Source organism: Scyliorhinus torazame, chromosome 6 (genome assembly GCF_047496885.1).
Source record: "Scyliorhinus torazame isolate Kashiwa2021f chromosome 6, sScyTor2.1, whole genome shotgun sequence".
NCBI lineage: Eukaryota > Metazoa > Chordata > Chondrichthyes > Carcharhiniformes > Scyliorhinidae > Scyliorhinus > Scyliorhinus torazame.
Window position 1 is genome coordinate 245,867,744 of NC_092712.1, and position 26,231 is coordinate 245,893,974.

The 26,231-nt window shown below is 46.1% G+C and overlaps 1 protein-coding gene across 1 annotated transcript in view; it reads right to left on the bottom strand.

The window, feature by feature from the left end:
* trnau1apb (tRNA selenocysteine 1 associated protein 1b) overlaps nt 1–26,231 on the bottom strand; it is a 204,097-nt gene that overhangs the window by 173,152 nt on the left and 4,714 nt on the right. The window contains exons 2-4 of the mRNA XM_072509557.1: nt 15,802–15,899; nt 2,066–2,165; nt 1,009–1,061 (exon numbers count right to left, since the gene is read on the bottom strand). Coding sequence (XP_072365658.1) covers nt 1,009–1,061; nt 2,066–2,165; nt 15,802–15,899 — 251 coding nt within the window. The remainder of the gene's footprint in view (nt 1–1,008; nt 1,062–2,065; nt 2,166–15,801; nt 15,900–26,231) is intronic.

Sequence of the window (26,231 nt, forward strand, 5' to 3'; positions counted from 1 at the left end):
AGGCCTGCTCCTTTTCCTATGTTCTATGTTCTGCGTTGTTTTACCAACTCAATCTCTCCTCATACATCAGTCCTGCCATCCTTGGAATCAGTCTAGTAAACCTTCTCTGCACTCCATTTTAGCTACCAAAGTGGCTAACTTCACATTCATCCAAATTATACTACATCTGCCATTTATTTGCTTGTCCAAACTTGTCCAAATCACACTGAAGGATCTCTGCATCCTCCTGACAGCTCACCCTCCCACCCAGCTCTGTGTCGTCTGCAAATTTGGATATTACATTTTGTTCCCTCATCAAAATCAATATTTATTGTGAATAGCTCGGGACCCAGTATTGATCCCTGTGGTACCCCACTAGGCACTGCCTGCCATTTAGAAAAAGTCCAGTTTGGTCCTACTCTTTGTTTCCTGTCTACCAACCAGTTTTCTCTCCATCAAATCCCATGCACTTTGATTTTACAGGTTAATCTCTTATGCAGGACTTTGTTAAAAGCCTTCTGAAAGTCCAAATAAACCACATCCACTGGCTCTCTCATCAACTCTGTGAGTTACATCCTTGAAGAATTGTAGTCGATTTATCAAGCATGATTTCCCTTTCATAAATTCATGCTCACTCTGTCTGATCCTGCCTGTTTTTAAGTGCTCTGCTATAAAATCCTTGATAATGGATTCTAGACTTTTCTCCATTACTGATAGGCCTACTGGTCTTTAATTTTTCTCTCTGCCTCCCTTTTTAAACAGTGGGGTTACATTAGCTACCCTCCAATCTGTAGGAACTGTTCCAGAGTCGACAGAATCTTGGAAGATTCAACAACAATTTTTTTAAGAGCTGTCATTTAAACATTTTACAATGATTTGAATTAGAATTTTCAGACTTTCATAACTAGAATTGCTTTGTCTCACTAAAGGGTGCTATCTCCAACTCGTCTGCTCTTGCACCTGATGAAACTGCGGGAAATAATGGAATATGGAGAAGAAACAAATAAAATGGACAAAATAAATACGTACCCTGCATCTGGTTTTTTTCCGTAGGTTGCGTAATTTAGCTTGAATTTCTTGGGCTGCACATTTGAAACAAGGATATAGGTTTATATAGATACCAATCTTTTAAAAAGTAAAAAGAAATACTTGCACTTACATAGCACCTTGCATGATCACAGGACATCCCCAAGAATTGTTACAAAGAGGTTCAGCTATGCTATAATTATTAAATAACATGTTTCAATGGTCTTGATTAAAATGTAACTAATGTCCTGGACACTGGGGTTAACTCCCCTGCTGTTCTTTGTAATTCGAATTCTCTTCCCGCAATTAATGGTGCAGATCTTTGTCTGTTTCCATAGCTAGTTATCCCTGGAACAGGTCGCTAATCTGTCGCCAAAGGCTTATAGCTTCAGGGGTGCCACTCTGCATCAAGCATGGCTGACCTGACATTCTCCTGCTCTTAGAGCAAGCCGTTGGTGTGTTGGAAGGATTTGCAGGTTGACACTCAACCTGTTTGGCTGCGTTATGAATGCGCCTTCCTAGTGCAGCACGGTGGCACAGTGCTTAGCACTGCTGCCTCATGGCATCAAGGTCCCAGGTTCGATCCTGGCCCTGGGTCAATGTCTGTGTGGAGTTTGCACATTCTCCCCATGTTGAGTGGGTTTCACCCCCACAACCCAAAGATGTGCAGGGTAGGTGGATTGGCCAAGCTTAATTGTCCCTTAATTGGAAAAAATGAATTGGGTACACTAATTTTTTTTTTTTAAATGAACGTGCCTTCCTTGGTCATCAAGTCCTGGGGTAGGACTTCTGCCTCCAAGGCAGGGGCGCTACCCACTGCGCCACAAGATCGCCCTTCTTTGAAACAGATGGCAGATAAGGCCTCAGTTTTATGTCTCATCTGAAAGATGGCACCTCCAACAGGGCAAACATTCCTCAGTACCACACTGGAGTATCAACCTTGATTTGTGCTCAAGTCTTGGAGTAGGAGTTAAATCCATAAACTCTTGACTCAGAAGACTGCTACCAACTGAGCCATGTCTCCGTACAACAATGATAAACATCTATTGAAGATTATTACCGGATTTGAACCTGGCAAAGGCTTCCCATTCAGTTTATGGAGGCAACGATCAGCACTGGTTTGGTCAGCTAACTCCACAAAGCAATATCCTGCGAGTGTTCTGAAACCAAACCAGACAAGAATGTACAAAGTACCAACGTCTACAGAATCATGAAGAGCAATGCAGTCATAACATTTGTTTTGCTTTAATACTTAAAAAAACTTCAAAGCTGAATGTTAATTGAGTTGTGCAGCAAATTTCAATTTATGGTCTGTTGTAGTTTTGAAAACAGCATTTTACTAAATCTGTGTAATCTTTGCTGGGGTAGCATTTCACAGATGCAAGACACTCTCCATTAACTCAGCCAATTAGCTATTCATGATAATATGAGTGTTGACATGATACTTATTCGTAGATACCAACACAGCCAAGATGGGTCATTGACATGAAACTGTAATTCTGTTTCTCTCCATTGATGCTGCCTGACTTGCTGAGTGTATCAGAATGGAGTTCAGTTACAAGTGGCGTACCACAAGGATCTGTTCTGGGGCCGTTGCTGTTTGTCATTTTTATCAATGACCTAGAGGAAGGCGCAGAAGGGTGGGTGAGTAAATTTGCAGACGACACTGTGGTGTTGTCGACAGTGAGGAAGGATGTAGCAGGTTACAGAGGGACATAGATAAGCTGCAGAGCTGGGCTGAGAGGTGGCAAATGGAGTTTAATGTAGAGAAGTGTGAGGTGATTCACTTTGGAAGGAATAACAGGAATGCGGAATATTTGGCTAATGGTAAAGTTCTTGGAAGTGTGGATGAGCAGAGGGATCTAGGTGTCCATGTACATAGATCCCTGAAAGTTGCCACCCAGGTTGATAGGGTTGTGAAGAAGGCCTATGGAGTGTTGGCCTTTATTGGTAGAGGGATTGAGTTCCGGAGTCAGGAGGTCATGTTGCAGCTGTACAAAACTCTGGTACGGCTGCATTTGGAGTATTGCGTACAGTTCTGGTCACCGCATTATAGGAAGGACGTGGAGGCTTTGGAGCGGGTGCAGAGGAGATTTACCAGGATGTTGCCTGGTATGGAGGGAAAATCTTATGAGGAAAGGCTGATGGACTTGAGGTTGTTTTCGTTGGAGAGAACAAGGTTAAGAGGAGACTTAATAGAGGCATACAAAATGATCAGGGGGTTGGATAGGGTGGACAGTGAGAGCCTTCTCCCGCGGATGGAAATGGCTGGCACGAGGGGACATAGCTTTAAACTGAGGGGTAATAGATATAGGACAGAGGTCAGAGTTAGGTTCTTTACGCAAAGAGTAGTGAGGCCGTGGAATAGCCTACCGGCAACAGTAGTGAACTCGCCAACATTGAGGGCATTTAAAAGTTTATTGGATAAGCATATGGATGATAATGGCATAGTGTAGGTTAGATGGCTTTTGTTTTGGTGCAACATCGTGGGCCGAAGGGCCTGTACTGCGCTGTATCGTTCTATGTATCCAACAATTGTTTCAGCCAAATCATCATGGTTGCACTCAACATACAAATGCACACATTCTCCAGAAATAAAATCCTCAGACCACATTCCACATCAGGAGTGCTGCTAAAATTTGCTCCCCTTTTTGCTGCTCCAGCTTAATTCAGTCAATTCAATGCACATGCCCTTGTGGCATTTCCTGATCTACATAGCTTGACACTGAATACACTCCAAACTTGCATTGTCTTTTCAAGGACCCCATTCGGCTACGTTGCAATAATGTTTGAAGCATAAAAATGCACTAAGGAATTCCATTGTTGGTCGGGACTTAGCTGCAGTAGGAATTCCGATCCGTTGATTTATTTAGAATTCGTTTTTGGAACTTATAGTTAGTACCCATTTATTTATCAATACAACATTTCCTAACAGGACAGGCCATCTCTTCTAGCCTCAACCAACTGCAGGGAAATGTACAGGCGATTTGTCAGAGAGGTTGGACTCAAATTTTTCCTCTTCCTTAAGAAACCACTTGGAATCAATGGATAGCTCAAATGGTTTGCACATGTCTGACAGTTGGGATTGTTCACAAATGTTTTTAGTAAAGTCGTCAATTGCTGAAGATCATCAGTACACAGACAAAAAAAGTAAGGCAGCAGTAATTTACCATGCATATTAGTATATATATGTATCTTTTTTTTAATTTTTCCAATTAAGGAGCAATTTAGCATGGCCAATCCACCTACCCTGCACATTTTTGGGTTGTGGGAGTGAGACCCACGCAGACACAGGGAGAATGTGCAAACTCCACATGGACAGTGACCCGTGGCTAGGATCCAACCTGGATCCTCGGTGTCGTGAGGCAGCAGTGCTAACCACTACATCACCGTGCCGCCCTACCATACAAATTAGTGGCCAATTATCTGAAATGGAAGGATAGATCTTCCTGGTAAAATTGGCCTGGAACTCAACAAGAACAGCAAAGCCAATTGTTCTATTCCTCTCCGGGATTGTGAGATTTTGATAACTACTAATTTTTAGAGACTGTAATATATTTGGAATTTATTCCTTCACGACATTTAAAAGGATCAGTTTGAATTTCTGTTGGACAATTAACAATCAAGGTAACTGGGGAACAGTAAGGAGTTGTTTGTGAAGAAATAAAATTCTTTTATGACTAAGTTCCTTGATCTGAAATAGATTTATGCTGTTTTAATTGTCCACAATAGAATTGGCGATTGATTTTTGAACCAGTTTGAAGGAATGAGCTAGTGAGCTGGCAAGGGGTGAGCTGGCAAGGTGGATACAGAACTGGCTAGGTCATAGAAGGCAGAGAGTAGCAATGCAAGGATGCTTTTCTAATTGGAGGGCTGTGACCAGTGGTGTTCCACAGGGATCAGTGCTGGGACCTTTGCTGTTTGTAGTATATATAAATGATTTGGAGGAAAATGTAACTGGTCTGATTAGTAAGTTTGCAGACGACACAAAGGTTGGTGGAATTGCGGATAGCGATGAGGACTGTCAGAGGATACAGCAGGATTTAGATTGTTTGGAGACTTGGACGGAGAGTTGGCAGATGGCGTTTAATCCGGACAAATGTGAGGTAATGCATTTTGGAAGGTCTAATGCAGGTCGGGAATATACAGTGAATGGTAGAACGCTCAAGAGTATTGAAAGTCAAAGAGATCTAGGAGTACAGGTCCACAGGTCACTGAAAGGGGCAACACAGGTGGAGAAGGTAGTCAAGAAGGCATCCGGCATGCTTGCCTTCATTGGCCGGGGCATTGAGTATAAGAATTGGCAAGTCATGTTGCAGCTGTATAGAACCTTAGTTAGGCCACACTTGGAGTATAGAGTTCAATTCTGGTCGCCACATTACCAGAAGGATGTGGAGGCTTTAGAGAGGGTGCAGAAGAGATTTACCAGAATGTTGCCTGGTATGGAGGGCATTAGCTATGAGGAGCGGTTGAATAAACTCAGTTTGTTCTCACTGGAACGAAGGAGGTTGAGGGACGACCTGATAAGAGGTCTACAAAATTATGAGGGGCATAGACAGAGTGGATAGTGTAGCCATGTAAAATGGCTGCGTTCCGATTAATCTGGCCAAAACCCAGTTTAAAACGGCTAACCCGAAAGACTGCTGGGAAAAGCAGCCAAGAAGACACAAGCAGGCAGCTTGCAGACAGTTTTGCATATTTGGCTCTGGGAAGGTAGCCCAGATCGATACTCAGGGCTATCAACAGCCCATCAACCCAGGTATTCGCAGTTGCATTCAGGACTGTTTGCAGCCCATCTATTCAGACATCCACAGTTAAATCGGCTATCCCCGGGAACAATTGCAACATATTAGCAATTGAATACCGGGCCAGACCTGTCGGCGCCTGCAGTGGCCGAAACAAAGACAGGTGAGCGACCACCCCCCGATCGAGGAATCGCCTCACCATTGGACATATCGGCCCCAGAGATTGGGGACAGATCCAATCACTTGAGACTCAGGGTCAAGGGCCGCCCCGGGAGGCAGGAAGCCCCTGGGCCCTATAAAAGTGAGGGTCCAAGCTCGAGACCTTCGCAAGACCAGCCACCGGCAATAGTAAGTTTGAATCCAACGATCGCTATCCGGTAGAGACATCTAGCCACCGACCTGCAGCCTTTTGAATCCCGCGGGCCAGATCTGATTGGACAAGCCATTCGTTTCCCTGACCTGGTGGGCTCTTCCTAAGTTAAGTATTGGCCAGTAGTGATAGGTTTATTATATAGAAAGTAGTATTAGGGTATTAATATTGCTTGTTGTATATAATAAATGACCGTTGTTTTAATCCTTACTAAGCGGTGTGCTGTATTATTAATCATAACCTGAACTTGAACCACGTGGCGGTATCATAAAGATACCTGGCGACTCATGAGCAAAGGTGACGTAATCAGAGCCAATAGACTAAGGTTAAAAAGAGCAACATAATTGGCGACATCCTGACGGGACCCGACTTAGAAGTGGAAAACCACTCCGGGAGAACCCCAACATTTTGAATTAGAATCCAATCGGAAACAAAAACAAAACCACAAGTGTTCAAGCGGTTCTGGTTAATAATTCACAATTCGGAAGTGTGTATATGCATGCGTAACTAACAGGGTTATAAGGCAAAACTGATAGATTTTTTGTTGCGTCAAAACTATCGGCGTTTGGTATTTCGGAAATTAGCGCAAGCCGTACCCGCATCTACCACACCACCTTAGCCCCCTGTTCCAAATTCGAACGTAACGAGCAGATAAGAGAGAGCCATGCAGGCAATGCAAGCGATACAGCGCCTCATGAACCCCGAAGATTTTGCTGTTGCACCAGTCAGCAGCGTAGGAGCGGGACAGTTTCCCGTTTGGGAAGTGGAAATCCGCAAATTTCTGCAGGGCAAAGGATGACCCATGTGGAAGGATTTCTGCAATAACGACGACTCAGGTCCTGGAAGTATAGGGCATACTTGGGGGGAGAACCTGAGTGAGATCCACAAAATGAGTTTAGCAAAAGCGCGCAAGCCGATGGCAATTGTGTCCTGTCTGGCACAATTGCGAGGCACAGAGGAGGTCGTCAGGACGCTCCACAAGGAAATAGAAGGCATACATCGGATGAGTAAAATCAATGTATCCGAAATTGAGAAAGAGAACCTGGAGTTAAAAGGGAAATTAGCAGCAAAAGACGAAGAGGTGGCTGACGCCAAACGGGGTCACCAATCTTGTCTGGCGCACTTGAGTAGTTTCCAGTCACAATATGAAAAGGCTTATCAGGACCTGCAGCGTGCAGTCCTGGTAAAGAAAGAAACAGAAAACCAGTTAGAGACGCTCCAGAAACAATGCAGTGATCTCAAGGCAGCCTTGAGAGCGCTCCACGCCACAACCACGGAACAAAGGCAGAGTACTTTGGACCATGCAAAGTGCCGAAAGCAGATTGCAGACTTGAAAGCACTGCTTTCTGTCCAAAAGGGATTTCAAGAAACCTTTGGGGAAAGTTTAGACCAGGAAGACGGCCCTGATTGGGAAGAATTGCAAGAGACAGTGCAGAGATGTGTTCAGGGAACATGTGCGCAGGGAAAACCCCAAAGGAGTAAAGCACCCCCACCCTCCACACAACAGATAATACAGGCTCCCATGAACCCTGTAACAACCCACCGCACCGCCACAGCAGACGAGGCAGAGGTCTTATATTCCACCCCCCTCACAGTGACCCAATTACGGGACGCGTGTGCCAAAATCACACCGTTCCTCCCCGCTTCAGACCCACACCATTTCTTTGCCACCGTCAAACACCAGGCGACCATGTACGGCCTGGATGAGAAAGAGCAGGTAAAGCTCACGGTCCTCAGCTTAGACCCACCGGTCACAGCAGCCCTTCCCGACCCACAGAATGTAGGAGGAGGCACCCTTGCAGAAATGCATACCGCGATCCTGGATGCGATCGAGTACAACCGGGGCGACCCCGTAGACGGTCTAAATAAGTGCAGACAGAAAAAGTCTGAACACCCCACAGCGTTCGCAGGACGTTTGTGGATTCACTTCGAAGCAGTTTTCGGAAATGTAGACCGTGCCCATTTGTCCGCAGACAATATGGCCAAATGGACCCGCACCCTTATCTCCCATGCCACAGAGGCAGGACAAAAAGCCTGTACAAATTATGACCCCTCAGAGGAAGCCCACAATGAGAAATGGGTTTTAAAAAGATTGTCCCGCGCCTGGGAGCAGTCTGTACAAAGTAAACCCACAGTTAAAAATCCTGAAGAACAGCAGGCAGAAGCAGACAAACCCGCAGTTAGGGAACCCGAGAAAGAGCAGGCAGACATGCATCCAGTTAAAACGCACCAGAACCCCACATGGGTAAACGAAGGAAGGAACAGCCCCCCACAGAAACCACCGGAATGTTACAATTGCGGACAATTAGGACATTACGCACAAGAATGTCAAGCCCCCCTGAAACAGCAACGGGATAAGCCCACAAATGCCCCCCCGAACCAGCAAAGAAACCAACAGCCCCGACCCCCCACCCAGGGAACCACTCCCAAGGGAACAATGCACCAGAGAGCCTGCTCCACCTTATGTGCCCCAGGGGTCATGTTACAACTGTGGGCAGCCAGGACACTTCGCCCAAGATTGCAGGAGACCCCCACCAGCTAGACTAGCCCCCAGATATGAAAGAGAACACCACCCACAGCAGCTACAAGGTCCCAGCTGCCCCATGCAAACTGTGAGCGCTTACCCACCACTTCTCATGGCAGCGTTACCTCAGAAAGGCCACTTCATTTTTGTTTCACTCCTCCTTCCTTTCTTCTTCGGTCACACTGCACTCCCTCCATATGCTAATTACACCCCAGCCCAAATGTGATTTACGATGTCCCGTATTCTGATGGAACCTGCAGAATGTTTTATGTTGTCTGTCTGTTTGTTAAATGTTGTTCGTCCTACAGGAGAATTTTCTCACCGCCCCACACCCATTCACCCGAACTTTGCAGCTCTTTTCCAAACGGACAAGCCGGACGCCCATTCAGAGGAACTAGCTTTTCAGCTGATACGTGGTCACCAGACCAGGCGCCCGATCGTTTTCTGATTTGATGGTAGAATCAGAACAGTAACCCCACCATGATGACTACATTTTTGTCCGTTCTTTGGTCGCTCAGGCAGTGGAGAAACGGCGTGAGACCCGCCCTGCCTGGGGACCCCCCCGTTGGTCAAAAACACTCGGGTAGGGAAGATACGGTATTGGTAGCCGTCCTACCCGGGGACTCCACCCAAGTCTTACCCGTCGCGGCCCACAGGCACCTCATTCGACCTTTTCTTTCAAAAACAGTTTTATTTTATTTAGGCAACCTTTGGGTTGCTGCCACATGCTATTTACATCCTGGAACATTTGGATGATAAACCTAGCACTGGTCCACCATTGGGAAGTGTGCCGTGTCCAAACATTTGTTTTGAAAAAAAAAACCAATTTTCAGGGTTTAATTGGCCCCAAGAAGGACAGACACGCTAACACACCAGATATTAAACCGAAGTATTTACACACACTACGCTTGTCTTACAGAACTCCAGAAGCTCCAAGTCCGGAGAAAACCAGCGAACACAGGAAAAGGAAGGAAAGAAGACAGCCATGAGGACTCTGTTCATCATGCTCAACAGTCTTTTGATGAACTTTTGGTTGCGCGGGAACGCGGACCCCATCACTCCAAACCCCTTTACTGTTAACACTTCACGGCCCAGTAGTACCGAGGGCCCACTCACCAACCACGCTGCATTATCCTGGTGTGCCAAGTTTCATAACTTAGTACTCCCTATCGTACATCTTTGAGGCACTGTTGGCATTGGCTATACTCAGTTGTGCAGTACAGACCATGCGCCTCCGCAAGTGGAAAAGGAGAGCGTACCGCGCTCGAACCCCGGTCTATCGGATCCGATCCCCGATATTCGGCTATGACCAGACCCTAGACCCCCGCGACATATGAATAATAAAACATGCACTGGTGGTTTTTCCTGTAAATAAAAAGAGAATGTATGGAAATGTATGATCCTGAGCTTGACTGCCAAGCCAGGAAAGAATATATTAAATGTTGTAATTGTTATTGTATGTTTAGAGAGATAAGATTGTATAATACTTGAAGAATTGTTTAGGTAAAATTAGAGGTTCCCAGTTTATTTTTTTCCAGACACATGCCCCTGCCTGACATAGCGTCCTCAAGAATTGTTCTGGTAAATTTTTGTGCATAGCTGGGGTCAGAGTAGTGGCCATGTGGGAGGTGCCTCCCCCAGTCGGGAAACGAAGAGGACAAAATTTATGTGATCCTTCACGCTTCGCGTTAGGATCACAAGGCGGGATTGTAGCCATGTAAAATGGCTGCGTTCCGATTAATCTGGCCAAAACCCAGTTTAAAACGGCTAACCCGAAAGACTGCTGGGAAAAGCAGCCAAGAAGACACAAGCAGGCAGCTGCAGACAGTTTTGCATATTCGGCTCTGGGAAGGTAGCCCAGATCGATACTCAGGGCTATCAACAGCCCATCAACCCAGGTATTCGCAGTTGCATTCAGGACTGTTTGCAGCCCATCTATTCAGACATCCACAGTTAAATCGGCTATCCCCGGGAACAATTGCAACATATTAGCAATTGAATACCGGGCCAGACCTGTCGGCGCCTGCAGTGGCCGAAACAAAGACAGGTGAGCGACCACCCCCCGATCGAGGAATCGCCTCACCATTGGACACATCGACCCCAGAGATTGGGGACAGATCCAATCACTTGGGACTCAGGGTCAAGGGCCGCCCCGGGAGGCGGGAAGCCCCTGGGCCCTATAAAAGTGAGGGTCCAAGTTCAGATCTCTCGCTCTCTCTCCTCTTCGCCTGCTCGAGACCTTCGCAAGACTAGCCACCGGCAATAGTAAGTTTCAATCCAACAATCGCTATCCGGTAGAGACATCTAGCCACCGACCTGTAGCAGCCTTTTGAATCCCGCGGGGCAGATCTGATTGGACAAGCCATTCGTTTCCCTGACCTGGTGGGCTCTTCCTAAGTTAAGTATTGGCCAGTAGTGATAGGTTTATTATATAGAAAGTAGTATTAGGGTATTAATATTGCTTGTTGTATATAATAAATGACCGTTGTTTTAATCCTTACTAAGCGGTGTGCTGTATTATTAATCATAACCTGAACTTGAACCACGTGGCCGCATCATAAAGATACCTGGCGACTCATGAGCAAAGGTGACGTAATCAGAGCCAATAGACTAAGGTTAAAAAGAGCAACAATAGTCAGAGGCTTTTCCCCGGGATAGAGGGGTCAATTAGCTTAAATAGAGGGGTTTAAGGTGAGAGGGGCAAGGTTTAGAGTAGATGTACGAGGCAAGTTTTTTACGCAGAGGGTAGTGGGTGCCTGGAACTCGTTACCGGAGGAGGTGGTGGAAGCAGGGACGATAGTGACATTGAAGGGGCATCTTGACAAATATATGAATAGGACAGGAATAGAGGGATACGGACCCAGGAAGTGTAGAAGATTGTAGTTTAGTCGGGCAGCATGGTCGGCACGGGCTTGGAGGGCCGAAGAGCCTGTTCCTGTGCTGTACATTTCTTTGTTCTTTGTTACTCCGAAGAACAAAGATAGATGGGTGACGGTGAGAGGGGCTGGGAGGAAGCAGTCAGTACAGGGATCCCCTGTGGTCGTTCCCCTTCGTAACAAGTATACCGCTTTGGATACTGTTGGGGGGGGGGGGGGACTTACCAGGGGTAAGCCATGGGGTACAGGTCTCAGGCACAGAGTCTGTCCCTGTTGCTTAGAAGGGAAGGGGGGAGAGTAGAGCATTAGTCATTGGAGACTCCATAGTTAGGGGGATAGAGAGGAGATTCTGTGGGAACGACAGAGACTCATGGTTGGTGTGTTGCCTCCCAGGTGCCAGGGTGTGTGATGTCTCGGATCGTGTTTTCGGGATCCTTAAGGGGGAGGGGGAGCAGCCCCAAGTTGTGGTACACATAGGTACCAACGACATAGGTAGGAAAAGGGATAGGGATGTAAGGCAGGAAGTCAGGGTGCTAGGGTGGAAACTTCGATCGAGGACAAACAGAGTTATTATCTCTGGGTTGTTACCCGTGCCACGTGATAGCGAGACGAGGAATAGGGAGAGAGAGGAGTTGAACACGTGGCTACAGGGATGGTGCAGGAGGGAGGGTTTCAGATTTCTGGATAATTGGGGCTCATTCTGGGGTCGGTGGGACCTCTACAAACGGGATAGTCCTGGACCACAGGGGTACCAATATCCTGGGGGGGAAATTTGCTAATGCTCTTCCGGAGGGTTTAAACTAGTTCAGCAGGGGCTTGGGAACCTGAATTGTAGCTCCAGTATACAGGAGGTTGAGGGTAGTGAGGTCATGAGTAAGGTTTCAAAGTTGCAGGAGTGTACTGGCAAGCAGGAAGGTGGTTTAAAGTGTGTCTTCTTCAATGCCAGGAGCATCCGGAATAAGGTGGGTGAACTTGGATTGGTACCTGGGACTTCGATGTTGTGGCCATTTCGGAGACATGGATACAGCAGGGACAGGAATGTTTGTTGCAGGTGCCGGGGTTTAGATATTTCAGAAAGCTCAGAGAAGGTGGTAAAAGAGGGGGAGGGGTTGCATTGTTAGTCAAGGACAGTATTACGGTGGCAGAAAGGACGTTTGATGAGGACTCGTCTACTGAGGTAGTATGGGCTGAGGTTAGAAACAGGAAAGGAGAGGTCATCCTGTTAGGGGTTTTCTATTGGCCTCCGAAAAGTTCCAGAGATGTAGAGGAAAGGATTGCAAAGATGATTCTGGATAGGAACGAAAGCAACAGGGTAGTTGTTATGGGGGACATTAACTTTCAAAATATTGACTGGAAACGCTATAGTTCGAGTACTTTAGATGGGTCCGTTTTTGTCCAATGTGTGCAGGAGGGTTTCCTGACACAGTATGTAGATAGGCCAACGAGAGGCGAAACCATATTGGATTTGGTATTGGGTAATGAACCAGGACAGGTGTTAGATTTGGAGGTAGGTGAGCACTTTGGTGATAGTGACCACAATTCGATTACGTTTACTTTAGTGATGGAAAGGGATAGGTATATACCGTAGGGGAAAGACAATTATGATGCGATGAGGCAAGACATCGGATAGAGAGGAAAACTGCAGCGGATGGGCACAATGGAAATGTGGAGCTTGTTCAAGGAACAGCTACTGCGTGTCCTTGATAAGTATGTACCTGTCTGGCAGGGAGGAAGTGGTCGAGCAAGGGAACCGTGGTTCCTCAAGCAGTCGAAACGCTTGTCAAGAGGAAGAAGGAGGCTTATGTAAAGATGAGACATGAAGGTTCAGTTAGGGCGCTCAAGAGTTACAAGTTCGCTAGGAAGGACCTAAAGAGAGAGCTAAGAAGAGCCAGGAGGGGACACGAGAAGTCTTTGGCAGGTAGGATCTATAGATATGTCAGGAATAAACGAATGACTACGGTAAGAGTAGGGCTAGTCAAGGACAGTAGTGGGAAGTTGTGCTTGGAGTCCGAGGAGATAGGAGAGGTGCTAAATGAATATTTAGGTCAGTATTCACACAGGAAAAAGACAATGTTGTCGAGGAGAATACTGAGATTCAGGGTACTAGACTAGAAGGGCTTGAGGTTCATAAGGAGGAGCTGTTAGCAATTCTGGAAAGTGTGAAAGTAGATACATCCCCTGGGCCAGATGGGATTTATCCTAGGATTCTCTGGGAAGCTAGGGAGGAGATTGCTGAGCCTTTGGCTTTGATCTTTAAGTCAGCTTTGTCTCCAGGAATAGTGCCAGAAGACTGGAGGATAGCAAATGTTGTCCCCTTGTTCAAGAAGGGGAGTAGAGACAACTCCGGTAATTATAGACCAGTGAGCTTTACTTCTGTTGGGGGCAAAATCTTAGAAAGGTTTATAAGAGATAGGATGTATAATCATCTAGAAAGGAATAATTTGATTAGAGATAGTCAACACGGTTTTGTGAAGGGTAGGTTGTGCCTCACAAACCTTATTGTGTTCTTTGAGAAGGTGACCAAACAGGTGGATGAGGGTAAAGCAGTTGATGTGGTGTATATGGATTTCAGTAAAGCGTTTGATAAGGTTCCCCACGGTAGGCTACTACAGGAAATACGGAGGCATGGGATTCAGGGTGATTTGGCAGTTTGGATCAGAAATTGGCGAGCTGGAAGAAGACAAAGGGTGGTGGTTGATGGGAAATGTTCAGACTGGAGTCCAGGTACTAGTGGTGTACCACAAGGATCTGTTTTGGGGCCACTGCTGTCTGTCATTTTTATAAATGACCTGGAGGAGGGCGTAGAAGGATGGGTGAGTAAATTTGCAGATGCCACTAAAGTCGGTGGAGTTGTGGACAGTGCGGAAGGTTTACAAGTTACAGAGGGACATAGATAAGCTGCAGCGCTGGGCTGAGAGGTGGCAAATGGAGTTTGATGCAGAAAAGTGTGAGGTGATTCATTTTGGAAGGAGTAACAGGAAGACAGACTACTGGGCTAATGGTAAGATTCTGAGCAGTGTGGATGAGCAGAGAGATCTCGGTGTCCATGTACACAGATCCCTGAAAGTTGCCACCCAGGTTGAGAGAGTTGTTGTTAGCTTTTATTGGTAGAGGAATTGAGTTTCAGAGCCATGAGGTCATGTTGCAGCTGTACAAAGCTCTGGTGCTGCCGCATTTGGTGTATTGCGTGCAATTCTGGTCGCCGCATTATAGGAAGGATGTGGAAGCATTGGAAAGGGTGCAGAGGAGATTTACCAGAATGTTGCCTGGTATGGAAGGGAGATCTTATGAGGAAAGGCTTAGGAACTTGAGGTTGTTTTCGTTAGAGAGAAGAAGGTTAAGAGGTGACTTAATTGAGGCATACAAGATAATCAGAGGATTGGATAGGGTGGACAGTGAGAGCCTTTTTCCTCGGATGGTGATGTCTAGCACGAGGGGACATACCTTGAAATTGAGGGGAGATAGATATAAGACAGATGTCAGAGGTAGGTTCTTTGCTCAGAGAGTAGTATGGGCATGGAATGCCCTGCCTGCAACAGTAGTGGACTCACCAACACTAAGGGCATTCAAATGGTCATTGGATAGACATATGGACGATAAGGGAATAGTGTAGATGGGCTTTAGAGTGGTTTCACAGGTCGGCGCAACATCGAGGGCCGAAGGGCCTGTACTGCGCTGTAATGTTCTATGTTCTATTTGGCCCATCATATCTACCTAATTGATAAAGAGCCATTCAACCTAATCTCAGTTTCCAGCTCTTGGACAGTAGTAGTTTGCAGCACTTCAATATCCAACTGCTTTCAAATGTTTTTGAGAGTTTCTGTCTCTACCACCCTTTCACAGTTCGCTTCAGAGCCCCACCACTCTCTGAAAGAAATTTCCCTTGAACCCTCTCTAAACCTCTTTCTTCTTAACCAAAATCTTTCTGCATCGTTATGGGCCCCTCAACCAAGGGGAATTAGGCCTTACTCTCCACTCTATTCAGACTCCATCTACGTTTATCCACTTCAAGTAGGTCTGCCCTCAGCCTCTTCGGAACCAAACAAAACAACCCTAACCAATCCAATATTTCCTTGTTACTAAAATTCTTCAATCCATTCTGTATTTTAATAATGTGTGTTGGATTTTATGGTATTCCGCCAAACCGCTGCCAACTGTTCGGTAAGGCCTCGACATATTGGTATCTAGGGCAACTGAGGTTTTCTGGTTCCTGAGTTGGATTTTAGACCTCCGGTAGTCTCTGCTCCAATACATTGAACTTATTTGATGGTTTTTTCTTACCCAGTCATTCTGTTGCTGATGATTTTCACATTAACGGTTGGCTCACCCATAGCAGTAAAAGCTTGCTTGATAAAACTCTCATCCATATATTGTTCCAACTAAGAAGTAAGAAAGAGAAATGTGAACAATCATTGCTAATGTCCATAACAGTCTGAAGTATGTAGCAACATAAGTTATTTAGAGTTATGTTTAAAAAATAAATTGCAAAAAGAGCTGCCAGGTTCCAAAAATCAATGTCTGGCATATTTAACTGTTGAATGATAGGGCAGTTAATTTGAAAGCTATTTGGACAAATTCTAATGCAAGACGACTTAATCCTTTCACATCCAAGAGGTTTTCAGAAAAAAATTAAATAAGTGATACAGTGCATGGATTGGTACAACAAAACATACATTTTATAGAACCTTTCACGCGAGGAGAAGCATATCGTCGGATGTCAAGCAAGTTATAAGAAAGATCTGTGGGTGGGGCAGTGGGGATGGAAAGAAATCCGACATAAATACGTTTTGATGAGGCATTTTTAATCAAGTGTTATGGGCCAGGGTTTAGAGAAACCCAAAGTGTATCATGAAGATCACCTGACCCACAACTTTTAATAGATTGTGGTATGGGGAGCACACAGCCCACTCTACAGGTGTGGTACAGCAGAAATGGAAAAGTATTTTTCAAAGCAAAACAATGTTTATTCTATGAACTTGTTGCCAATCGGCACCAATAATGTCGCCAATTAATAATGATGCTAAGAGTCGCCAGGTATCAAATGATACCACCACAAAGCTTTATCAGATATCGATCAAAGGACCACACAACCAGTTAGTCAGTTCAAGTTCAAAGATGGTTTATTTACACACAAGGATTACTTCGACATACAACACAAAACACTACAAGTTAAACTATACCTAACAACTACAATAACCCATACTTAACTTCAGGGAAACTGGCTCTATGCAGATGGACAAGGCCTTTGTCCGGATCTTGAGTGGCTGGGCGGAAGAAGTGGCTCTGTTTCTGCTGGGCTCATCCGTCTGGTAGCGATCGTTGGTCTTGAACTTGTCTGGCTGGGCGATATGCTGCACTTGGGTTGGCATAGGCCGGATCCAAGAGAGACCGAGCACATGGCTGTGTCCCTTCTTATCCATCTGGGATTTCGCGCTCTTTGGGGCGGTCCTTAACTTGGACCCAATAATTCGACAGGCTTCGATCACTGCCTTCGATTTTGGCCAATAAAGGGGCGGGTGCCTTGATGGCTGGGCGTATCCTTAGCGGTCATTGACCTTGGCTGTTTGGGCTCCCTGAGTGAAGGGAGTGGCGCCGATTAGTCTGTATCTGTATCGGTTCCCCGAGTACAGTTCTTTTGTTCTGCGGAAATGGGTCATAGAATGCAAACGAGCGGGGGTTTCGATCGCGTCTAGCTATCTGGGTTGCAAATACACACACAAGCTCTGAGTCTGTCTGAGTCCTGGGTTGGCCATAATTCCCATGGTCCTTTGCAGGTGGCCATCTGAGATAGCTGCATCCCGTCCTCTTGATCCTGAACGTGAAGCGTGGTGGATCACACTGTTGATCCCTTATCCATCCCTGGTGTATCAGTTACCCTTGGTCAAGGACAGGTTCTACACTACTCTGTCCTATGTTTTTGGAGCATTTACCTAACATTTTTACGAACACATCATACATTCATAATTTCAATTGGGTCACTATAAAACATTTCACTGTTCCGCACAATTGAATATCTAACTGGCACTATCTAAGCTACTCTCATGCTGCTGGCAAATATCAAAAAGAACATATGTACAATGCAAGATTTCAAAACAGCAGCATCAAATTTCAACTTAATCCATCAAAGTTACAGAGGTATACGGTCTTTATTTTTATCAGCGATTACAGTGTTTGTTGAGTTGGGTGAATTCCAAAGAAGGGGGCTCAGAGAGTATATAACGTGGAGCGGGAGGCTCCTTTTCGCCATTTGCGGAGTCTAAGTGTCTGGATGACACTGCAAATTATTGCAATTACCAGAAGGGCCTCTTCTGTGCATGAAAGGGCAATGTTTTCGCACCAAGTGGGGGTTTCAGTGTCTATCTCTATGTGTGGTGTGGTGTCCGGGCTAGGGGTGTCATGGTGTGTGGTGGTGTTCGGGGCTGGTGTGGTGTGTGGTACAGAGGCTTGTAACGCGCGCAGTTGTAGCAGTCCAGCAATGATCACAATGTAGGTCATCAGTCCTCTTTTCATCTTGTCTTCTGTCTTCCGTTTTCCGTATATTCCTGGGGGTGCAAGCATAATATGTTATTATCTTCGGTTAATATCTCGTTTATTTGTCTTTCTCTCCTTAACTTCAATTACCCATTAGAGTCGTCACCATGTGTGCTCCCTCATTTTTTTTTTTAAATAACATTTTGAAAGACAAGACATTGCCAAAAAAAAATTATTTGTAAGTGCAGAGATTCTCGCAGCTCGTGGTCGATGCGGGGAGTGGGCAGACAATTTCTCCGTCCAGTCTTTCCTTTACTGCAACCAGTGATGGCTGAGGCTCATCTTAACTAGCCGAATTTTAGGGCGGCCAGTTTTATAGCGTTTCGTCGTCCCAGGGTCCAGAGGTAGTTCGCGTGTAGCAGCATATGTGGCAACCAAGTGTGTCAAACGTGTAAATAGCAGATGGGGAACGACCAGAGGGTCGCGGAAGGTAAAGGGATGAGTGTATAGACTGTGGCAAAGGGCATTATTTAAACCACAATGAAAAGCAGAGAAGGGAAACAAAGACCTGCCAAGGACAGCGTAGAGTGTAGGGAACCATTCCAGAGTATTCAAAGTGATGGGAACATGAGGTGCGTGTGAGCCGCGAATGGGTAGAATCCCCGGGTAGGGCGGTGATCAGTGCCATTGCTCCACTACCCGAGCTTAACTGACCAGATGTTTTTGGGGTACTCAGGCAGGTCGGGGATTAGTGCCGTTATTCCCTACCTGGGTGACCTAAACGAACGTAAAGAATTTGTAACACATGTGAGATCCAACAATTGTTCCTTTAACGGCCATTGGTCAGTAAATGGCATCAGTAAATGGAAGAGTAATTATGACTGTATCAAGAAATTGGGTGTGAGGCCGCCATTAATTAAAACCATGTAACAAGAAGTAAGAAAGAAGAAAAATAAAAAGGCTCCTTCAGAAAGTCGGACACCATAATTCTTATGTGGCGTCTTTTTCTCATCATCTGGCCACCTCAGGGTCTGTATCAAAAAGCGTTGTAAAATGATTACCATAACCAGAGTCAGAATCTGAATCATCACCATCCCCCGGTTGCCAGACTGCCGTTTTTGTGCCGTGGCCGCGTGGGCCATCGTGGAATCCGAATCATCATGTCTAACCAGTCTACAAGAGTTGTCGCGGTGCCAAAAAGGGGTTCCTTTGTCATGAGGCGTAGCGGTAGTGGCAGTGAAGGGCAAGTTACTGTTGTCGGGCGGTGGCGGTGGCTCTGGCTGTGGAAGGGGGTAAAGGGGGCCAAACATGTCTTGGTCGTGGTACCAGGGGCCGAAGTGACTGGGGCCGGGGAGGTTGAACCAGTGGTCATGGTCAATTCGGGGAGGCTGGCGTTGTCGTCGGAGTCAAGCTCAAGGTGGAAGGTCGTACCTGTGAGCGGAGACAAGGGCGGGTCTGTGGGTGTGGACGTGCTGTCAGGGCTGGGGGAGAGTTAGACTAGGTTGATGATGGACGGGGCAGAATCGTCTGCTGTTGCTAGGGAGATGTGGTGGGAGTGGCTACATTGGGTTCCATAGACTTTGAGCTGGTTGATGTGGAACCAACCAGTTTTACCTTTGGGGTACGTTATCTTGTACACAAGGGGCTTACTTTGTCCGAAATGGAGTAGGGCCCTGCAAATTTGGGGGAGAGGAAAGAACTGGGATTGTAAAGGGAAACCATTACTTGCTGACCGACTGTGTACTCTACGGGTGGACGGTTTTGTCAAAGCAGGCTTTACTCTGCTTCCTTCTAGCGCCTAGTCGGACAGCTGCAGCGAGCTGTGCTGCTTTAATATTGTCTGTAACTTGTTGGACCGCTTTTTCATGGGTGAGGGCGGTGACTGTGGGGCTTGCCAAATCGAGACCTAATAAATATTCAATTCACATTTTGCAATACTCTGCCGGTGAAATGGGAACCTTGGTCTGACTCAATGCTGTGGGGCAGTCCCCAGCATGTAAATATCTGTTGGGTCAAAATCTTAGCTGTGGCCTTTGCAGTGTTTGTCCGTGAGGGAAATGCTTCTACCCATTTTGTAAAGGTGTTGATTACCACTAATACGTATTTGAAACCAAGGCGGGAGGGGGCCAATGTAATCGAGTTACAAATTTGTCCAAGGGCCATTAACAGGTCGGGTGTGTCTCAATTGTCCCTTCTTGGAGTACCTTTCAGGATTGTTCTGTGCACAGATTAAACAATTCTCAACATAATGTGTGACATCGTATTTTAAATCGGGCCACCAGCACAAAGGTCTTAAATGGGCAATGGTATTGTCTATGCCCTGATGTCCGTGATGAAACTGGTAAATTATTTGGTTTCTGTCCTGGGTGGGGACCACATAAATTCCATTTTTCAAAACTATACCGTCCTGTACCGTCAGTGAGTACCGTAGGGGGCTGCGAAGTTACCGTCTAAAACTTGTTTGAGAGTGTCGTCTGCCTTTTGGGCCTGGGATAGATCCTTGATATTGGTCTGAGAAGCCTGGACTGCGTGTATCGGTTCACTTTCTGGAGGTTGCCAAAAGTGACCGTGGCGTGATCCTGACTTAGCCTTTACATTACCGGGTGGGGAGGAACGATGATGGCTTCTCACTTTAATAATACCGTATGTGTTTCAACAATGGGGCTGAGGATAGGCGCTTACCATCAGCGGATACGAATCCTCGAGATTCCCACAGGGGCAGGAATTCTGTCAAGCTATTGCACACATATAAACTGTCCGAATGTATGTCTGCGGGGGTTGGAAAGAAATCGGGGTGCTGCACTACATATGCTATGGATGCTAGTTCTGCTGCTTGTGATCCTAAGTGGCCGGGCAATTTTAAAGATATTTCTTCTAATGCACGTCCTCTACATAAATTCCACAACCAGTTATTCTCTTTCCATTTTCTACCGTGGAGGAACCGTCTACATAAATCTTTAAAGCGTTGTCTATGGTGTGTGGATTCTGCGTTTTACTGCCTGCTCGTATGTGCAGTGACTTCGGAATAAAGGGTCCTGTGTGGTGTTGGGCTGCTATGATCAGGTACTCATGTGGGGTCCCTGCATACTGAAGGTTATCTGCTAGAAATGTGTGGGTCTTTGTACGGTTGACTGTAATGTCCCTTCCTTGTAACAAGTGTCCAGCGAGCTGCTCTGATCTGGCTGACAGAACCTTCCTTTAACCTATCATCCAACAATAGCTGCGTTGGGGTGTGCTCGGTTAAAATCGTTATTGGGTTAAGGCCTGTGATATATGCAAAATGCTGTACTGCCCAAAAGACTGCAAGCAAGTGACGTTCGCAGGCTGTAAATCCTTGCTCTACAAGATCCAAAATTCGTGAGGCATAGGCTACGGGTCCAAAGTGTTCATGTATTTCCTGTAGAAGTACTGCTGATAGGGTTCAGTCGGTGGTGGCTACTTCTATGGCATAGGGCAAGTGTGGGTCTGGAACTTGCAAAGCGGGGGCTGTGCCTAGGGCACGTTTTAATTCATCGATGGCGTCTGTGTGCTGAGGAAGCCATTCCCATGGGCCGTTCTTTTTAAGGAGCTCTGAGCGTGGGGCTGCGTTTGTGGCAAAACCATCTATATGGTTCCTACAATATCCAACTAATCCTAAGAATGACCGGAGTGCAGTGATATTGTGGGGCAGGGGCAATTTAACTATTGACTCAATTCACTTCTGTTCGATCTCTCTCTTCCCGTGGGTGATAATGGTGCCTAAAGAAAGGACCTTTTCTTTTAAGATCTGGGTTTTTTTGGGGTGACCTTGCATCCAATGGATTGCAAAAGACCTAGTAATTCCAAAAGAAGCTTTACATGCTCTTCCTTTGTGTCCGTCTGTCGGAGTAAGTCATCCACATACTGTATAAGGCATCCGGGGCGGGAAAATTTGGGAAGTCCGTTGGCCAATTGTCAGTGGAAAATGGAGGGGGAAGTTGTGGAATACTTGCGGGAGGCATGTCCACGTATACTGCTGCCCTTGAAATATGAATGCAAACTTATATTGACAGGTCTTATCTAGCGGGATGGACCAAAAGCCATTGCTGATGTCCAGCACTGTGACGTACTTTGCCTGTACTCCCTGCTTGAGCATGGTCTCGGGACTCAGGCAACGGTGGGGGCTGCTAAAGGGGTTACCTTGTTAAGTTCTCGGTAGTCGATTGTCAGTCGCCAAGAACCATTGGTTTTTTTCACAGGCCAAATTGGGGCATTATTTCTTGAGGCTACCGGCCAAATTACTCCTTGATCTAATAAGCTATTGATGACTTTTGAAATCTCACCTTCGGCCTGCTGTGGGAAACCGTATTTCTTCTGTGGCTTAGGTTCGGGACCTGAAATTGTGACCATTCCTGGGATCTTCCCACAATCGTGTTTGTGTTAGGCGAAGGAAGCTTTATGTTTTCTGAGGACCTCTCGAATTGTCTGGTCATTACTAATTGTTTGCGGATCAAACCAATAGTCTCCTACTGAGCTGAATTATCTGAACGGGCGCTAACACTATGTATGGGCCTAACATTGTTCCTAGGTGGGGGGCCTGGTTGTTGGTGGCGTTGCTGGTTCGGGGGGGTTTTGTCGGCATTCGCTGGCGTAATGTCCCATGCGTCCACAATTATAGTAACCTCGTGGTGCCTGTGCTCTGGGGTGCTGTCCTTCATGTCTACCCTCATTTATCCATGCTGGGTCCTTGTTAGTTCTAACTGGGTGCATATTTCCTTCTCCCTGTTCCTGATCTGCCTTCCTATGTAGGGATTGTTCCCAAGCACTGGAGAGTCTCTTTAATACCCACTCTTCATTGTGTGTGGAGTCTGCGGGGTCGTAATTCACACAAGCCTTTTGACCTGCTTCTGTGGCGTGGGAGGTTAAAATGCGGGCCAATTTAGTTGTGTCGTCGTTATCTAAGTGTGCGCGGTTCAAATGCCCAAATACTGCTGTAAAATGGATCCAAAGGCGACCTGCAAATGCGGTTGGATGCTCTCCCTTCTTTTGCCTACAGTGGTTCAAACCTTCTACGGGGTCTCCCTTGTTGTACCCGATCGCATCTAAAATGGCCGTTTTCATCTCCGTAGGGTTCCTCCTCCTACATTCTGGGGTTCTGGTAAAGCTGAGCTGACGGCTGGTCAAGGCTCATTACTATAAGTTTAACTGGCGTACTCGCTCAAAGAAATTATGCAGGTCTGCGGTGGGTTTGAATGGATCAATTTTAGCGCAGGCATCTCTCAATAGGGTGATGGATAATGGGGTGGTGTAAACGCAATCGGGCTCCTCCCGATCCGATGACTTACGCTGTGTGGTGACCGGATTCATGGGGGTGTGTGCTGCCTGTGCAGTCGGTGGTGCGGGTGCTTTTCTTTTCGGGGCATGGGGGGGGCGTCTATTGTGATTTTCTGAGTTCTCCACATATCTCTGGGCGGTTTCATTTAGTTCTCGCCAACTGGGGGCACCTTCCTCATCGAAATTTTGTCCAAAGGTATCTCTAAATCCATTTTGCCCTGAAAGCAGTGACTACAACTTCTCTATTTGTTGTCGACATTTCGCATGGTCTACTCTGCTCTGTCTTTGTTCTGTAGTGGAGCTATGGAGCGCTCGTAAAGCTGCCTTTAAATCCGCACATTGTCTTGTTAACTGTGCTACCTGCTGTTCTGTCTCTTCTCGTACCAAGACTGCGCGCTGTGTATCTTGGTAGGCTTTATCGTACTGGGTCTGAAAGCTGCTAAGGTGAACTAAACAAGACTGGTGTGCCCGTTTGACATCAGCCATCTCTTTATCTTTAGCTGCCAACTGATCCTGGAGTTGCTCAATAATCTTTTCGCTTTCACTATTGTTTCCCTCATTCTTCTTTTCTTTCTCAACTAGCTGCCTGCGGAGCATCCTCACGACCTCCTCTGTGCCTCGCAACTGTGCCAAACAGGGCACTATTGCCATCGGCTTTCGCACTTTCGCTGCATTTTTCTTATGTACCTCGGTTAGGTTGTCCCACCAAGTTTGTCCTATGCTTCCTGGACCTGACTCTTCATTTGAACAAAAATCGGACCAAAGGGGCCATCCTTTCCCCTTTAAATACTTCCTCAACTCTTCTTCCCATATGGGGCACTGCTCTGCTGGTCGCTGCGACCTTGGGTTCCTGTGGGTTCATTAAACGTTCCATCGCTTTTGTGGCCATTGCTTCTAATCTCTCTTGCTCTACTTTCAATCTCTGTTTCGTACCGTTAATCTCTGTTTCCTACCGTTAATCTCTCTTGCACTACTTTGATTTCTCTTTCCCTACCTTTAATTTGGGAAAGGGGGCTAAAAGGCGATTTGAGCTGCGGGTATGGCCTAAGCTATTTTCCGGTTCACAATTCCCTCGATAGTTTTGACACAATCTAACGAGTTCGCCTTATATACCTGTCAGTACGCATGCAGGTTAGTACACACTTCTGAAATTCGGTGATTTGGTCGATATGGGCTTGCACTTGCGGTTCTTTCTCTTTCACGCAATTGGATTTCAAAGTTTGTGTGTTCTCTCGAAGTGATAAAATCACTTCTAATTTGAATCCCACCAATGTCGCCAAAATGTTGCCAAACGGCACCAATAATGTCGCCAATTAATAATGATGCTCTTTAGAGTCGCCAGTTATCAAATGATACCACCACAAGGCTTTAACGGATATCGATCAAAGGACCACACAACCAGTTAGTCAGTTCAAGTTCAAAGACGGTTTATTTACACACAAGGATTACTTTGCCATGCAACACAAAACACTACAAGTTAAACTACACCTAACAATTACAATAACCTATACTTAACTTCAGGGAAACCGGCTCTATGCAGATGGACAAGGCCTTTGTCCGGATCTTGCGTGGCTGGGTGGAAGAAGTGGCTCTGTTTCTGCTGGGCTCACCCGTCTGGTAGCGATTGTTGGGTCTTGAACTTGTCTGGCTGGTCGTTATGCTGCACTTGGGTTGGCATAGGCTGGATCTAAGAGAGACCGAGCATATGGCTGTGTCCCTCCTTATCCCTCTAGGATTTTGCGCTCTTTGGGGCGGTCCTTAACTTCGACTCAATAATTCGACAGGCTCCGATCACTGCCTTCGATTTTGGCCAATAAAGGGGCGGGTGCCTTGATGGTTGGGCGTGTCCTTAGCAATCATTGACCTTGGCTGTTTGGGCTCCCTGAGTAAAGGGAGTGGCGCCGATTAGTCTGTATCTGTATCGGTTACCTGAGTACAGTTCTTTTGTTTTGGGGAAATGGGCCATTAGAATGCCAATGAGCGGGGTTTCGATCGCGTCTAGCTATCTGGGTTGCAAATACACACACAAGCTCTGAGTCTGTCTGAGTCCTGGGTTGGCCATAATTCCCATGGTCCTTTGCAGGTGGTCATCTGAGATGGCTACAAACTCAAGTTAACCTTTTTAAAACATACAGTGAACATCTTAGCAACCATTAATTCAAATACAAACCTCAAAGAATACAGTACTACGTAATCCTTAAGCTGTCCTTTTAACATCCATAAGACTCAAAAAAGAAGTATTAACAGAAGCACATCAGGTTAAAGTCACTACTGAAAGCAGTTATTAGTTTTAAATCACCAAAGGATCGATTTACAGTTTTTTAGATGACAGAGAGGGAGACTAATACCCCTTCTGGCTGTGACTGCAGCTATCCAGCTCTGAAAACGAAACTAAAACACACCCTGCAGCAAACAGCCTAAAACGAAAGTAAAAAGCTGACGGAGAGCCCAGCTCCACCTACACTCTGACATCACTGATAAACACCCATTTCCTGAAGGTACATTTCTTAAACATCCATTTCTTCAAGGTACTCTCACATGACACAAGGAAAAGATAGATAGCCACATTGATTATGATTAATAATTAAAAACAAAAGATGCTGGAAAAACTCAGCAAGTGTAACAGCATCTGTGGAGAGAGAAACAGAGTTAACGTTTCAAATCCGTATGGTTCTTCTTCAGAGCCAAAGAGAAGGAGAAATTTGATGGATAATATACTAAACACAGACTCGGTGACCACTTCGTGGAACACCTTTGCTTAGTCCACAATCATGACCCCACCTTCTTGTTGCTTGCCATTTCAACTCAGCATCTTGCTCTCATGCCCACATGTCCATCCTTGGCCTGCCTCAATGTGAAGCCCAATCCAAACTGAAGGAGCAGCACGTCATCTTCTGATTAGACATGTAATAATCCTCGGGATTCAACATTGAGTTCAACCACTTTAT